General features: G+C 34.6%; 1 protein-coding gene across 2 annotated transcripts in view; it reads left to right on the top strand.

The window, feature by feature from the left end:
• GALNTL6 (polypeptide N-acetylgalactosaminyltransferase like 6) overlaps positions 1–17,238 on the top strand; it is a 1,335,131-nt gene that overhangs the window by 583,495 nt on the left and 734,398 nt on the right. For both annotated transcript variants that reach the window (XM_058308264.2, XM_058308217.2), the window contains exon 5: positions 10,305–10,471. In XM_058308264.2, the coding sequence (XP_058164247.1) occupies positions 10,305–10,471 (167 nt within the window). The remainder of the gene's footprint in view (positions 1–10,304; positions 10,472–17,238) is intronic.

The raw sequence follows: 17,238 nt of genomic DNA, 5'->3' as shown, positions 1-17,238 counted from the left end.
TTCTTTTCTAAGACTCGCAGTGGCTTTTTACCTCCATTCTTCCTTGTGGTATCCTTTTTCTATGATTTCTTTTCTGCTTCCAGGACTGTTCGGTTTAGCCACATTTTACCCTCAATGAGTCCAGTCTTCAGAGGTAGGTTGGTTGGGAGAATGGGATCTGTGGGCAGTTCTGGGGTTGGGTCAGCTGGAGCCAGCTGGCCCTGGGTCCTAGAAAGCACTTCTGCCTGGTATGGTGGGAAGTTCTCGATAACCATCTAAGGTGACCTGAGGTGTCACTGAGGTGAGAGGAAGGGCACATGGAGTGGGCTTCCAGCCTGAGGCGGGAAGGTCAGTTAGGCAAGTGGAGGGGGATGAGGGGGAAGGCAACGTGGAGGAGGGGACTGGTATAGGGGAGATGGGAGATAGGGTACAGCAAGAAGGATAAGTAATGGAAAGGAGAAGGAGGAGGAGAGAAAGAAATGGAGAAGGGTGACGGGAAGGATGGGAAAGAGGAGAGGGGGCCCTACTGTTTTTTGGGTGTTGATATTGGACCCCACCACTTTACTGAATTCATTTATTAGTTCTAGTAGCTTTGTTGTTGATTTTTCAGGATTGTCTATATATAGGACTATGTCATCTGCAGATTGAGAAAATTTTTCTTCTTCCTTTCCAATTTGAATGCCTTTTATTTCTTTTTCTTGCCTAATTCCTCTTGCAAAAACTTTCAGTAAAATATTGAATAACACTGGCGATAGTGGGCATTCTTGTCTTCCTCCCAATCTTAAGAGGAAAGCTTTCATTCTATTTTCATTGAGTGTGAAGTTAAGGTTTTTCATATATGCCCTTTCTCATGGTGAGGATCTTTCATTCTATTCATAGTTTTCTGTATGTTTTTAACAAGAAATGGTGCTAGATTCTATCAATTGCCTTTTTGTATCAGTTAGGATAATGATGTATTTTTCCTTCTTTCTCTGAGTGTGGCTTTATTCCATTAATCTATTCAGTTATGTTGAACCTTGCATATCTGGAGCAAATCCCAATTGATCATAGTGTATAATACTTTTACCAGCTTCTGGATTAAAATCTTTAGTATTTTATTGAGAATTTTTGTGTTATATTCATGGGGATATTGGTCTGTAATTTTCTTTTCTTGTGATTTATTGTTAGGCTTTGGTACTAAGGTGATGATGGTCTCATCAAATAAGTTAGGAAGTGTTCCTTATTGTTCATTTTTTTTAGTAAGAGTTTGAGCAGCATTGATATTAATTATTCTTGGAATGTTTGGTAGCATTCACCAGTGAAGTCATCTGGTCCTGCCTTCTTTCATTGTTGGGAGATTTCTGATTACTGATTGAATGTCTTCTACTTACTGGTTTTTATTGAGATCTTCTACTTCATCTTGAGAATGTAGGTTGTTTTTGTGTTTATATGAATTTGTCCATTTCATCTAGGTTATCTAATATTTTGGCATACAGTTATTCATAGCTTTCCTTTATAATCTTATTTATTTCCGTAAGGTTGGTAGTAATGTCTCACCTTTCATTTCAGATTTTGTGTCCTCTTTATTAATTTCTTTGTCAGACTAACTAAAATTTTGTCAATTTTATTTATCTTTTCAAAGAACAAATTTTGGTTCAATTGATCCTCTATTTTTTATTCATTTATCTCTTCTATAATCTTTGTTAGTTCCTTTCTTCTGTTCAATATAGGTTTAGTTTTTTCTTCTTCTTAACTCCTCCATGTGTGAGATTGAGCCTCTGCTTTGAAATTTTTCTTCTTTTTAATGTAAATATTTAGAACTATTAATTTTCTTCATAACATTGTCTTTGCTGCATTACATAAATTTTTTTATATTTATTTTCATTTGCCTCAAGGTATTCCTAATTTGCCTTGTGATTTCTTCAAACCATTTTTGTTTATGAGTGCATTGTTTAATTTCAACATATTTGTGAATTTTTCAGTTTTCCCTCATTGATTTCTAGCTTCATTTCTTTTGTGCTCTGAGAAGATATATCATATATTTTCTATATATTTTAAAATTCATTTAGGCTTCTTTGTGTGTGTATGACCTAACATATGATCTATCATGGACAATGACCCATGTGCACTAATGAAGAATCTGTATTCTACTATTATTAGGTGACATATTCTATATATGTCTTTTATATCCAGTTGGTTTATATTAATAGTATAGTTCAAGTCTTCTATTTCCTTACTGATCTTCTTTGACCATGTTCTATCCATTTGAAAATGATGTATTAAAGTCTCCTACTATTAATGTAGAACCATCCATTTCTTCCTCCAAATATGTCAGTTATTTCTTGTGTTTTTTTTTTGTTTGAATTGTGATATATTATTTCACATTGTACATTTTAATATTTTAATGTGGTAACTTGGATTTATCTCTGAGATATCTCTTCTTTAAGTCTGTAATCAGCTAGTGATAGGACAGGAATTTTCTTGAATGCCAGGATCTAAAAACAAACACATCAAAAACCACCTTTCATTGTCTTACAAATCAGCTTTGTTGGGCTAATATTTTCCTTCAGAGTTTGGCCCTCCTACCAGGATGGTAAGACCAAGGCAAAAGCATGGGGTCTTCTCCATCTTTTCTGAGCATGCTTTTTTCCCCCTGGGCATGTACTTAACACCTTGGGAATTCTCCACTTACAGAAATCTAATTATCCTCTCTACTTCCTATGAAATAGACTTTTCCCCTTCAGGAGCGCTTTGTTGCAAATCTTGAAACTGGTATGCTGCAGCTTGCTTTGATTTGATTGCTATGAGTAATATGTTTCTGCTTCTTTGCTTGCCTTATGATTTTTTATTGCATGTCAGTCATTTTGATTTTACCTTGCAGGTTGCAGAATATTTTTGTATTATTATAGATATTGTTGGCCTGTGTTCTGGAATGTAGTTAAGTTACTTGGAAACATTTTGATACCATCATTTCTTGCTTTTAAAAGCAAGAAAGCTTAAGCTTTAAGTTGGACTAGAGATATGTTTAGTCTAGGAGTAATGTTGCCACCATATGGGCGGCAGACTTGGCCCAGTGGTTAGGGCATCCATCTACCACATGGGAGGTCTGTGGTTCAAACCCCGGGCCTCCTTGACCCGTGTGCAGCTAGCCCATGCGCAGTGCTGATGCGCACAAGGACTGCCCTGCCATGCAGGGGTGTCCCCCGCGTAGGGGAGCCCCATGCACAAGGAGTGTGCCCTGTAAGGAGAGCCACCCAGCGCAAAAGAAAGTGCAGCCTGCCCAGGAATGACGCTGCACATGGAGAGCTGACACAACAAGAAACATATATTCCCATGCTGCTGACAACAACAGAAGTGGATAAAGAAGACACAGCAAATAGACACAGAGAACAGACAACCGGGGTGGGGGGGCGAGGGGAGAGAAATAAATAAATAAATAAATATTTTTTTAAAAATGTTGCCACCATACTAAGGCAAAGCCCTCTAAATTTTCTGAAGGCTCTACCCAATTCTCCATGAATTCTTTGGTTTTCCATTCTACTTGGTGAGAAGAAATATTTCAGGTCTTGTGTGAGTTCTGGATATTGTTCTCTCTAATCCTTTCAACACCTGGTTCTTTATTTGACTTTGGGTTGTATCCTCACACAAATGTACTTATCAGGTCATCAGGTCCTAGGTGAGACTCACAGGAGCCTCTCTGAAGATCTCTTACATTTTCTTTCTGTGCAGCTCTCTCCTCCATAGTATTCTATCCTGAAAACTCTAGCCATCTTGGCCTACCCAGACTCTAAATCCATTACCTCAACTCAGGAAGATTGCTTGGATCCACTTTTGTTTCCCTAAGTGCAGATGTCCTGGAATCTCAAAGGGTTTCAATTCCCAATTAAAGAATGGCCTGAACTATTTGAAGTTTTAAATGTGTTTGCAGCTTTTAAAATCTCCTTTCTATACTTCTGTAGATGTATATCCTTAAATATTATATCTTTTGTCTATGAAGAAGCTAAATTTCTTAAGTTTTCCATTTAATATATTCTAACAGGCATTTTCCTTTTTCCCTTTTTCTTTTTTCATTTAAAGAAGACAAGACTCAAACGGTCACAGTTATTAGTGCAGCTTGCCAAGTATATCTGTTTTATCTTTCCTGAACCATGTAAGATTGTACTTCTTGGGCCCTTGTTCTGTGTGACTTATTTTGGCTAATGAGTTGAAAACCAAAAGCAGTATGTCATTTTAGGGGCAGAGTATTTAATTACAAACCTGAGGCCAACAGGTGTTCTCATTGACCTCTGGCATAGTGGTGGACAATGTTCAAGATGTTGGCTATTTGCCCTGACTACCATGACTACTCCTAACCAGTGAGGAAGACATAGAACAGGCAAAAAGCGAGAGAGAGGGAAAAAAAGAAAAAGAAACAACTATAGATAAACTGTAAGTTTATCTTAAGGGCTAAAATATGCAAATACTTTCAAACAAAATTGTTATACAAGTTCTACAAGCCCAGAGTTTGAAATTAGAAATTTGGTTATGGCATTTTTTCCAAGGCTAGGTATGTAGTCCTTCACAGTGAAAAGAAATGTTTAGGTGATGGGAAAAAAGATGAAAGACTTAAAATCTCAATCAGTTTGCCAAAATGACTATTCTATAAATGTTGACATTGGTTTGAGTTAGTGGAATATCATCACTTCTCACAAAAGGTAAACCACTAGTTAGTCTCGTACTAACTTCATATATTTGGAATTAAATTTTTTTTGGTCTATTTCCATTGTTGAAAGAATCACATTTTTTGTTTGAAACTGATGGGATAAACAGATAAATTAATGTGACTGTGAGAAAAATGAAAGTAGACAGTTCTGTAAACCTAACTATATCTTTTTAAATTTCACTGGAAAATACCAATAGAGAATATCCGAAAATCTTCGTGCATTCTCATTTGGAAAAGCACAGAGGACTATAAGAAATTTGCATTTAAGTTGATTTTCATTACTGTGAAAGATTTAACAGAATGTTTATAGTAACTTGGTGTTTTGTTAGTTCTTAAAATGCTTCATGTCTTGCCATTTTTCTCATGTAAATTTTTGAAAGGGATTAAATAACCAGTGGTAAACTACTTTTTTTTTGTCCTTTTGTGCACTTAAAATTTGAAAAATGTATTTTCTACCCACTTAGATAAATTTTCACTCAAGAAAGTGATGGCCTCATCTCTGAGCCTGTTTTGGATTTGAAAGGCTGCCAATGCAATATATCAGAAATGTATTGGCTTTTTTATAGTGAAAATTTATTAGGTTAAAAGTTTGCAGTTCTGAGACTGTGAAAATGTCCAAATCAAGGCATCATCCAAGATGCTGTCTCACTGAAGCGTGGCTGCTGGAGATCCTGGATTCCTTCCATATGGCAAGACACAGTGGTGTTCTGCCATTTTGGGTCTCTGCCTCCTCCAGGCTTACTACTTCTTCAAGCTGAGCTGTCGGTGACATATGGCTCATCTCTCCCCTCTCTTGCAAGCCTCATCTCTTCCAGCTCCTATGGATTTCTCTGTCTCTGTCCCTTTTTCTCTGTGTGTCTTTGCTTTCAGTCCTTCATTTATAAAGGACTCCAGCAATAAGTCCAAGACCCACCCTGGGTCAAGCCTCATGGAAGTAATCCAATTGAATACCCCAACAGAAGTGATCCAATCAAGAGTTCCACCCACAATAGGTTTTCATACACAGGGATGGATTTGCTTTAAGATCATGGTTTTCTAGGGTCCACAAAAGTCTCAAACCAGCACCAAGCCATTCCTAAAACTCTACATTAATTTTAAGCAAATTCTTATTTTAAAATAATACAGCAATATTAAAAGAAATAATTTCAGACATTTCACATATATCCTAATATCCTATAAGCTTAATGCAACAAATGTCTTAATACGTACTTATTTGCTTAGTGTAAATTTGCTGTATAAATGTAACCATAAATGTATAGATTGTGTTTGCCTTTATTTTACTTGTATCGTGGGTTTCCATATTGCTACATTGTCTTCATTTTTAACAAAATTCTGTTCTCAGCCTGACTTGGTATTAAACCTAACATACAGAGGTTGAAGAATCTTAATAAATTCCCCGAATATGTTTCAGTATTCTTAGTAATGCTTCAAAGTAGTCAGTCACCTGCATCACAGCTATTCCAATAAAATAGCTGAGTTTGGTAGTGAATTCAGTGTTCTCTGGAGCAGGTTACGTGCTAGAATGACTGAGTATAATTCAATAAGATTAAATATTGGCAGAGTCTGGTTTTCCTTAGAGTAAAAATCAAACCTGCATCCTTATTTTCTTTTGCCAGGACTATTACAATCTAACTCTAGTCTGTACCATCTTCAAACACATCATCTGCCAGAGAAATATGTAAACATGGTCTTGTCATCCTCATCCTTAAAAATATCTGAAATACTTGTCTGTAGGCTTATGTCCAAATTCCTTAGAATCCTATGTGATCTCTTCTCAATATATGGTCTCATCTATAAAGAATTCCTTAATACTTTCAGACAGAGATAGTTGCATTTCCTTTGGGCTCTCATTGCCTGTAGGCCATCAGTTATGTCACTTGTCTCATTTGAATCTAATCTTTTTATATATATCTGTCCATTGGTCTGTGAATCCTTAAGGGAAGAAGCTATAATTTATTCATTTTTGTATTCTAAGTGTCTCTTACTTTCACTCATGCAGTTCCAGTCTCTGCTAGTTCCCTACCATTTCCACAGAGGATTTGGCAGTTATAATAATAACAACCAAAAGAGTAACAACAGGGAAACGGACTTGGCCCAGTGGTTAGTGCATCCGTCTACCACATGGGAGGTCCACTGTTCAAACCCCAGGCCTCCTTGACCTGTGTGGAGCTGGCCATGTGCAGTGCTGATGCGCGCAAGGAGTGCCCTGCCACTCCGGTGTCCCCCGCGTAGGGGAGCCCCACGCGCAAGGAGTGCACCCGTAAGGAGAGCCGCCCAGTGTGAAAGAAAAGTGCAGCCTGCCCAGGAATGGCGCTGCCCACACTTCCCCTGCTGCTGACGACAACAGAAGCGGACAAAGAAACAAGACGCAACAAATAGACACAGAGAACAGACAACTGCAGGGGGGGGGGGAAATTAAATAAAAATAAATAAATCTTAAAAAAAAAAAAAGAGTAACAACAATAATGATAGCAACTAGCAAGCCCTTACTATTCTAAGATACAATATTATACTGAATGTTTTGCATGGGTTATCTCATAGCATTATAAAGCAGGTATTTCTTTTACCCCCACATTTTTTTTTCTCCTGTGAGAAAACTAGTGTTCAAGGAATTAAATAATGTGCCCTTTGTCACACAGCTAGTAAGAAGCAAAGCTGTCATTTAACTTAGATAGTCTAATTTATAAACTGTGATTATTAAATATTGGGGAAAAAAATTATAAAGCACAAGAGAGTGATACATTTGCATTATAGTGTAACTGAAAAAATTACAGACATTAATATATGTAAGAAGGTAATCAATTTATTGATTAGGATAAATTAGACAATAAATTGGGTGTAATAATTTTGCTAAGTGAGGAATTAAAACAGAGAAGGTGAGGTAGCCAGTAAAGTGTACATTGTTGAGCTGCTTAACACTGTGGGAACTGAGATTGAGGTTCCGTCCTGCTGAAAACATATAGGAGATTGTGTAGAACGCACTTCAGAGTTATCTCACATAGGAGTGCTGAGGGAATATTAGTTGTGTTTCAACAGTATCTGCTGGAACCTGTCACTCACAGGCCTCTTCCTCCAGCAAACAAACATCTTTACCTTTGCTCCTATGAACATCAACGTGGTCAAACTGAACTCACTATCTTCACCCTACACACTCACGATGCTCAGTGGAGCCCCTCATACTCTACACTCCTGTGTCAGTCTATTAGCTAATTGTATCAGTTGCTCATGCCCAAAACAAAGTCCTCTTTAAATCCTTCTGCCAAAAAGTTACCAAGGTATGCTAGTTCTACTGCTGAATAGATCTGGAACCTGTCTTCTGCAGGCTACCTTCAAATTTCTATTCTGCAACACACTCATAATTGGCTCATGTGTCTCCCTTAAATAGTCTTGTAGCCTCCTATTGAACTTCTACACTATCAATTTCTCTTTAAAATTGTAACTGCCTGACTGCCATTCTGCATCTCCCACTCTTGCATACTCTTACTATCTTAGAGTCAGGAGCTATGGTTGCCTGGCTTATATCAAATCTTCAGTAAATCACTATGACTTGACTGAACAAATCAATCAATCAATGAGCAGAAGAGGTCTTTTCAAGTCTGCTGTGTGATAACTTGAACTCATTTTGCATATGATAAGTCTTGCTGCATCTGTTTGTGTTTGCCTTTTATTGACTGGATTGAATATGGCCATTAAACACCTCTTTAAGACATACACACAAACACACAAATACCTCTTGATTGTTTATAGGCTGTCACTCTGAATGAAGTTCTTGTTTAATAAACAGTAAGTGATGTATACAATATCTTGTGTACAGTGACATATACAACTGCTTGGGAATGTCAGTTTTTTTCCCAAAACACTGTTAATTATGATGGCTTGCACAAGTAGGTGTGATTATCATGACTTTTGATTTACAATGACCTTTAGCTTTGTTCAAAGTAGGTGGTCTTACATAGTTCTGACCAAGTGTACTGGATTACATTTGCACTTTCTCCAAATCTGTGCCATTATATATCTTATTACACTCCATTAGAAATCACTGAAGAATCTGTTTCACATTATATTGCAGTTTTTTGTATTTTTTGTTATTCTAAAGTGAATTTTAAGTTTTTTTCTTGCATTTTTATGTCCATTTCAAGGTATCATGTTCATGGTTCTTCTTGAAAACATCAAAATGTATTGTTTGGCAGATATTGTTAAAAAAGTAATCCAGTTCTATTTACATTTAATAATAAATTGTAGGATTACAATTTTGAAAAAAGTGGGTCAGATTTTAAAAAAGTTTATATCTTTAAATCATTGTCTAAAATATTTATTTTTAATTTATATTCAGGAATAATTAAAATATTTGCCTTTATATTATGTCTTCTTTACAGAATATAAATTATATTACATATTTACACATTATTTTATATAAGTAAAAGGTATTATCTCTTGTTTTAGAGCAAAAGCAATATTTGTTATAGTGGATTTTTATTATCCTATTGTATCACAATAAATGAAATGCTGAAACAACTGTTTGGGGGAAAATACATATATTAAGTAGTGTATTGAATATTCTGGTCAGATTTCTTTGTATCTTGGTAGAACCAATATAAAATTAAAAATTACTGTGGTTTGTCTCCTCAACCAGACTAAATGGAGGTCAATGTCCTGGCAAAAGGCAAAGTACTAGATGCTCCTGGCTACCAGTTTCTGTATCCAGATATACGATCTCTATTTCATTTTCAGATGACCTATACCAAGAAAATTACTGAAATTGATAAGTGTTGAAATTTATCAATTTTAGTTTTGTAGTAACTCAAAGATTTCATAAACTTAAATGAGTACATCAGCCTCAATAAGTCTTGGGCAATTATGATCAAGGCATTCAGTGATATTTGAGACAAGGTTCCTGCCCTTATACTGCTTATAAATTAATCGAAGAGATAAATATGCAACAATAGCAATTCCCTGTAGCAAATTGCTTTTAGCTATGCCAAAAGTTAATGCCAATTTCTAGGTTGTCTTCTCAGGTTGTTTCACAATGAAAAAACAATGTGAGATTTCTTTTTATGGTCTTCATTAGTAATGTGATGAGATCTTTGTTTTGGAGCTTAATGCACTCTTACCATGTGATTACATTCAGTATATGAGTATCTATGATTAAATATTATTTTTTCCCAGTGTAAAATGTGTTTTTTTTGTTTGTTTGTTTCCTTGAGCCTTAAATATTGGCCAACAACTGAAATATTCCACAGCCAAACTGATTAAGCATAATTATTGCAGAAGTTAAAGTTCCAAAAATCTCCCAGAAGTCCATCTAAACCTTATTCATACTCTATAGAAAAAATTTTAGTTCATGTAATTTATCCTTGTTTCTGTTAGTTAACAATAGAAAGAACATACACTAATAAGAGCACATTTCATCCAGCCTCTTATGTTGTCTTGATACAACGAGGATAAAATAATTATTTCACTAAAAGTAAGTGTGAAAAGGATCATTAATGAATTCTATGACTGAGTAGAGTAACTATTTTGATGTAGAGTCTCTGGTTGAGAATGCATTGACAGTTGTCTGATAATCTAGTGAGTGATTAGTTGTATTTGATATACCAATAGCTTTGCATTTGGCATAGCTTTTCTCTTCCTCTCTTGTCTCCAGCTGCAAGTACAAGATGTACCTGGAAAAGCTGCCCAACACCAGCATTATTATCCCGTTTCATAATGAAGGTTGGACTTCACTTCTGCGAACCATACACAGTATAATTAACCGAACCCCAGAGAGTCTCATAGCAGAAATCATTCTAGTAGATGACTTCAGTGACAGAGGTAAGAGCCAGTTAATAATATTTTATATGATTCTCTTATTGCACATATAATTATTCATGGCTTATCAAAAAAGGGTAGAAGACTATTGCAATGGTTTCTTTCTAATTCAGTCCTAACGATGATTATGAAGTTTTTTGTCTATGCTGTAATTTCATGAAATGTTGGTCAAATTCAAGAGAAACTAAATGACAAGTTATTGGTGACGCTTGAGGAAATATAGGAAATTTACACTACATTTCTGCTATAAATTAGACAGGTGTTGGCAAACTATCTCAAATTCTTTCAGCTTCTGGATAAATTCTGCAAATTATATTATTGTAAGTAAGTGTGAATGGTAAAATATTCAAGTAGAACTATAAAATCCATTTCTATCTCTGAAAAGTAACTACTCTATTATTTACAAGTATAATACTATCCCTAGGCTGTGTTTGTGTTACTTCATAAATATTAGAAATTATAAAGAATACAAGTATATATTTTTATTTGATGAATCAGATTATTTCCTCATATCTGAACAGTAACAAAAAAGTCTGGTGTAAGAATGTGCTAGAAATCGACATGTTTTACTGTTTTTAACCACTCAAACACACAATTTCCACACACAAGTCAGTGGAAAAAATATAGAAAATTTCCTGAAAGTAGGACTTCATCAGTCATAATTGCTCTAAATAGGAAAGTTGTTAATACTTCTTGTTAATAATCCATCTCTGTTGCCTGGTATGAGTGGAGAGATGAAATCCCTTTCTACTGATGTTCACTTATTTGGGGATATAATTTTCCACCGTATGTTTTATTGCATGAAGGAGTTCTGTTGAAACCTAAAGCATATCTGTAAAGAAGGTGGTAGTAAATAATTTGAATGCATATTAAACTTATGTCTCAAAAGGGACTACATCTTAAAATTAGTGGGATTAACTGAAATTTTGAAAATTCCATTACCAAGAAAACATCATTTTCTTCACAGTATTCAAAAATTCTTTAAGGTAAGCCTGCTTGGTATGTTAATTTTGAGGTTACTTTCACTGAGTTCCAGTCTTCAGGGACTAATTTCAAATCCTGATTCAAGGTTGTCTAATATTAAAATGTATTTCAGCTAACAAGACAAGAATGAGCCTGTCTAATAGTATTTCATTCAAATAATAAACTGTTAACTTGTAACTTAGTTTTGTTTTCAAAGGGTTTGTTTACCTTATGTTGCTTATGTATGTATTTAATACTACCTAACAAAAAAGCCTATATCTAAAACTGAAATTTTCAGAGATTTCAGAAAATAATTTTAATTGCCCTTTAATTTCCTTTTTGATCTAATTGCTTCAAAGTTGTCTTAATTAGCAGCAGCTAAAATTAGACAATGTATTAATAATGCAAAAGCTTTACTTTCAAAAAAATGAAAAAGAGAAAGATTTGAATCTGCAGATCACCAAACAAATGGTCTTTTTGGTTTAAGGGTACTAGGAGAAATAAGATAGTGCACCTTTGGGTAATTTTCTACATAATTAACCTTTTCCTTGGTAAACTATGTATCAGCAGAATTTTGACCTGGGTTAACATAGTAGGAAATAATTGGTAGCAGAGATATGTGGCTTTTAGATTTTTGGTGGGTTTTTGTGTGTGTGTGTTTGCTGAATATTTCTCAGAAAATTGACAGTCCAATTGACAGTCTTTAAAGAGGGAGAAAAATAGTGACACCTACATTTATCTTGGCTTCAAATCACTGTCATCTTTTGCACAGTAGTGACTTTGATGGACTCTCCTTCTGCATGTAATGTAAGCCGGGAAGCAAGCATGTCCCAGAAGACTGTCAGTGTGGTTAGTGTTAGTGAAGTAGAACAACAAAAAAGAGTTATCTGGCATAGTAATTATGTTTTTTGACTTTCCTATTGAACATTTTTAAGGATAGTAATTTATTTTAATGTGTTGGTAAAGCTTTCATTTAGATATTCTAATCCTATGAACTATAAAATTGAAAGCATTATTTTATAGTCATTAATCTTTGAAAGGATTTTTAAATATTGCTTATTATTTTTAACCTTTCACCATGTGCAAAAGTAAACTGAAAAATAAGTGACAAAAATACTTCTACAATCTTTTATAATACATGACCACTGCAAAGTTATTTGGTATAGGAGAGACCCATTTCGAAATTGTTGTTTTGGATTGTAAAATCCTATCTGATAAGTATTAGTAGGTTTATTCTAAGATTTATATGGATCTAAGGTATATCACTTCTGCTTTCTGAATTATGGGAAATATTAAGAATTAACATCATGTACAGAGGCCAGAATCACAACACCACTATTAATTGTACAATATTAGGAAACTTAAATTCTCTGTGTCCCAGATTTCTTACCAAAAGGGGGATTTTGGTATTGCTCCTCATAGAGTGGTTATGATGTAGAGTCCCCATGGATGGTTAAATAGATTGTGCCCTGCACTACCCTAGAGACTCATTGCTGTCAACTATTAATTTGAAACTCCCCAATAATTCCCCACTACTATGATGCAAATATCCATACTCTTTTTTTATTTTATTTTTTAGGAGGTGCCAGGAATTGAACCCAGGACCTTGTACATGGGAAGCAGGCACTCAATCTCTGAACTACATCTGGTCCCCCATACTCTTTTGAGGAGATCCTTATAATTTAATCAAATCTAATCCACAGGACTATCTATCATCTATCTATCCACCCACCCACCCACTCATCCATCCATCCATCTATCCATCTATCATCATCATCAGTCTATCTATTTCTTGAAAAAATCTGAAGTCAGAGGGCATGTGAAGACTAATCATGGTAATTCACAGCATACTGGAAAAATTAGGATGGCTTTATTTTTTTAAATCTCCAATAAGCCTAATAAAAAAGCAATTTACTATAGATGCTGAAGTAAACTAAATTTCTAAGAGTTTAAGCAAAAGTAGAATAAATCCATCATGTCACCTACCTGAATTATATGAGTGACTATTTATGAGTATTTATCAGAATCTTTTCCAAGATTTTTCCTGCTAAAAATGAAGACAGATATTCTAAGGCATCTCTTGTTTACAGACGTACAGTGTCACCATGGACTCTAAGACAGAGAAACTTCTGCTCCTTTTTATTCTTATATATCTATAGCTAAACTGTTCAAAGCTGTAATTAACCTACACATTTTCTAGGACAATCCCAGAAATAACAATGTGTACAGTCCTTTTCACCAGCTCTTTGAAAATCAGATTAGGAAGCAGATGTGACTTAAGCAGTTGAGTGTCTGCTTCCCACATGAGAGGGCCAGGATTTGGTTCTGGTGCCTCCAAAAAATGAAAAACAACAAAAACAGAAACACCAAACAACAAGCAAACAAACCTGAAAACCAACTCAGGGTCTCAGGAAAGCCATTGTGACTCAGTGGTTGACTGCCAGCTTCCCACATACAAGGTCCTGGGTTCAATACCCAGCCCAGGACCTAAGGGGAAAAAAAACCACATTAAGAAAGATAGACAAATTTTAAAGTCCAGGAAGATATAGGGAGTATGTTTACCTTTTGAAATTATTTATGAAGTAATAAGTTTAATATTAATATTAGGAAATAATCCTAATCCCAGTTCTGCTTGGTATACATGTCAACACCTTTGAAATCTGCACTCTAAAGATTCTGGATATTTTGCAATGGTTTTTGACCAAAGATAATAAAAATTTTACAAGACTTATCAGCTACTACTGCCTGATATTTTATGTCCTCCAGGTCAGTAGTAAAGCTACACATGAGAAAAAATATAAAACTAATGGCTTCTTTTACATTGGGACTTGAAAGTTGGTGGCTACACATATATATAGAATAGAAAATGGTACATCTTTTGAAAGGTGCTTCAATTTGTAGATGCAAAACAAAGTTGCAGAATGTGGAAGAATATTTCATGAAAATTAGTAAAGATATGACATTTTTGAAAGCTTCCTTGGGGCTGATTGAAGTCTCATGAGGATATTGATGTTCCTAAATAGCCTCATTTTGAATGAGGCATAGCTGTCTTTTGAGAGGCCAGTTGGCTGTGAAGTTTCTTCCTGAGAATTCATGCCATGAGGTTAATATTGAAAAACTGGCTATGAAAATCAACCAGAAAAAGCCCTTCATTTTACAGATATGGAAAGGAAACATATGCACATGATCTGTTTTTATTATTAAGACATTATTTTTTAAATTTTTTAAATGGATAATGAAACAGCCTTATGCGGACTAATATGCAGATAAAATTCAAACCTTTTCTGTTAACACTACCCTAGAGTCACAAGCTATTAACAATTTGCTAATGGTGAGAACCTAGTAAATATAATACCACTTTAAAATTCGAATTTGAATAAATTTGAGATGCATGTAAAGCAAATACATACATATATATAAAGCTAATGTTTTGTTTTTGCTAATAGCAGAAGCATTATATTATTTGGAATTCATATGTCCAGCAAATGTAAACATTACAGTGGTGGGCAAACTATATGAAACTGAATTTCAAAGCAATAGAGAAAGATACATACTAAAATATTTTACAATTATAAAATAATTCCAAATAGTTGCAAAGTAATTTTTTAAATCGGCTTGAAAAGAACAGTTATCAAAAATACTTAAAACATAGCTACAAAAAATGAATGTCCCATTTCTAACAGTTCTCATATTCTTTCTAAAACAAACTCAGTAAACAGAATATTGTTTTAGCCTCAGAGCATAAGCCTATCTTCCAAGAAAATCATCAAAGTACAGGCCTGCAGTTAAGTTTTTCGGCAACCACAGTGTCTTACAAAAGTTAGCAAATGGGACTTTTTCCCCCCATAAGCTCTCAGATATACATTTAACAACTTAACTTGAGGCCTCTAACAAGGCTTCATGATGGCTTTAAAGCAGGACTAATCCTGGGCTTATCTCCAAATGCCAGGCAACCTTAACGGCACCCGCATGGAAAATGTTGAAACGTGTGAAATAAGCTAGGTCTTAACCTCAGAGATAGGATATATTTGAACCTGACAATTCTCCAAACTTTTTATGCCTACGTGGACGCCCGTTCAAATTGAAGATAGTCACAGGAGAGTTACAGAAGCACTTCCCTTAACCCAGGTGTGCAGGTGCTACCGCGTACCAGGTCACGTGTGCACACTCACACACACATGCACGCACCCCTCTTCCTTTTTGTTTCAAACCTTTTGGTAGACAGTGAGTACTTGAGTTTCTCAAAGACAGACCACACACTGTGCACTTCTTAAAGGGACAGCGCAGAGATTTGAAGCTGTTCTTCCAACCAGCAAAACCAGCAAATTTAAAGAAAGCCAGCTTATTTTCTCTCACATATTGGAAGTTTGCCAAAATAGCATAGACCCTTGATACTTAGTGTGGTCCATGGACCTGGAGCATCAGCATTTCCTTAAGGCTTGTTAGAAATGCAACTCTCAGGCCAATCCCAATGAAACCGAACTTTCGTCTTAACAAGATCTGAGGAATTTTTACAGAAAATAAAATTTGAGAATCACTGGCATAGAATGTTAATATAAATATTGAAGTTCTCTTATAAACTTATTTATTTAGGAAATAATCTTTCAAAATTGGGGTTGAAGCTTCAATAAATAGGAAGGATGCATAAATGACGTAACTAGATTTTTTCCCTTTTTCTTGCCCTCCATATATTGTTATGAATGAATTTTTACTATTTGTTTTTATTTTTAGGGTGTAATTGAGTTTAGATTTATGTCTCTGGAAAGGAAAAGTTTGGATAGAAATTCTATAGCATCACCTCTATCTTTGTTCATTTAACATTTGTTAATACCTGACTTAGAGTTTAACATTTTCACAAATATGTAGACATTTGCTTTGCCTTCTTATGAACTCTTTTATTTTATAGCATTTTAAGTGTAATTTTATTACCTCCTTTCTAGCCAATTTTCCTTTATTGTGCAAATGCCATCCAACATTTTATAGGTCTATTTTGCTTTGTATTCATTCAATAGTTTTCATGCCAAGTTCAAAGAGAGAGAGAAAAATGCACACATATATATAGGTCAGTAGCAAAATGGTTTCTAAAAAAATCCATATTACCATAAAAATCTTATTCTCTTCACATAGTTGAAAGTGTATATGAATTTTTAAAATAGAAGGAATATTTTTAAATGATTCCATGAATGATAATGATGAGTCTTGAGCTTCTTATTCTACTTTACCTGAATAGTTTCCAAATGTACATTAAGGAAAGTTTACATAAGTAGACAAACTAGTTAGCACAAGTTTCATAACTATTCAAAGTTGGAAGATAACATCAATATGAAAAAGTTATAAAATAGACGAAGAATGATAGTGCATTTATATTTTATATTGTAAAATGCTGACACTAAAGTGCATATAAAAAGTCTGAGATGACAGTCAACAAAAATGTTTTAGTGCTTGTAGTCAGTCATATACTCCAGTTGACTATGAGACAAGCAGTTTTTATGCCTCACATATATTAAGAGCTGTAACCTCTAAATGAATCTTGAATTGTTTAGATTTGATATTCATATTTTTAACTGTGAAGGTAATTGTATTTGAAAATAAAAATATCATCTGTTTAGAAATTCAGTATCATTGGCTAAAGAATTAAAAGAAAACATTTCTGATGATAAACTTGTAAATCATGTTTTTTTAGTAGTGAAATGTACAGAAAGTTTTACTAGAATAGTTCTGTTTACCAATTAGGTGAACATTTTGTAGTTGAAAGGGAATCTGGGACATTGAGTGGCACTGTTTTATATGGTCATAAAACTGAATGT

The sequence above is a fragment of the Dasypus novemcinctus genome, chromosome 1 (assembly GCF_030445035.2).
Source record: "Dasypus novemcinctus isolate mDasNov1 chromosome 1, mDasNov1.1.hap2, whole genome shotgun sequence".
Lineage (NCBI taxonomy): Eukaryota > Metazoa > Chordata > Mammalia > Cingulata > Dasypodidae > Dasypus > Dasypus novemcinctus.
This window is presented reverse-complemented; position numbering and strand designations above follow the sequence as displayed.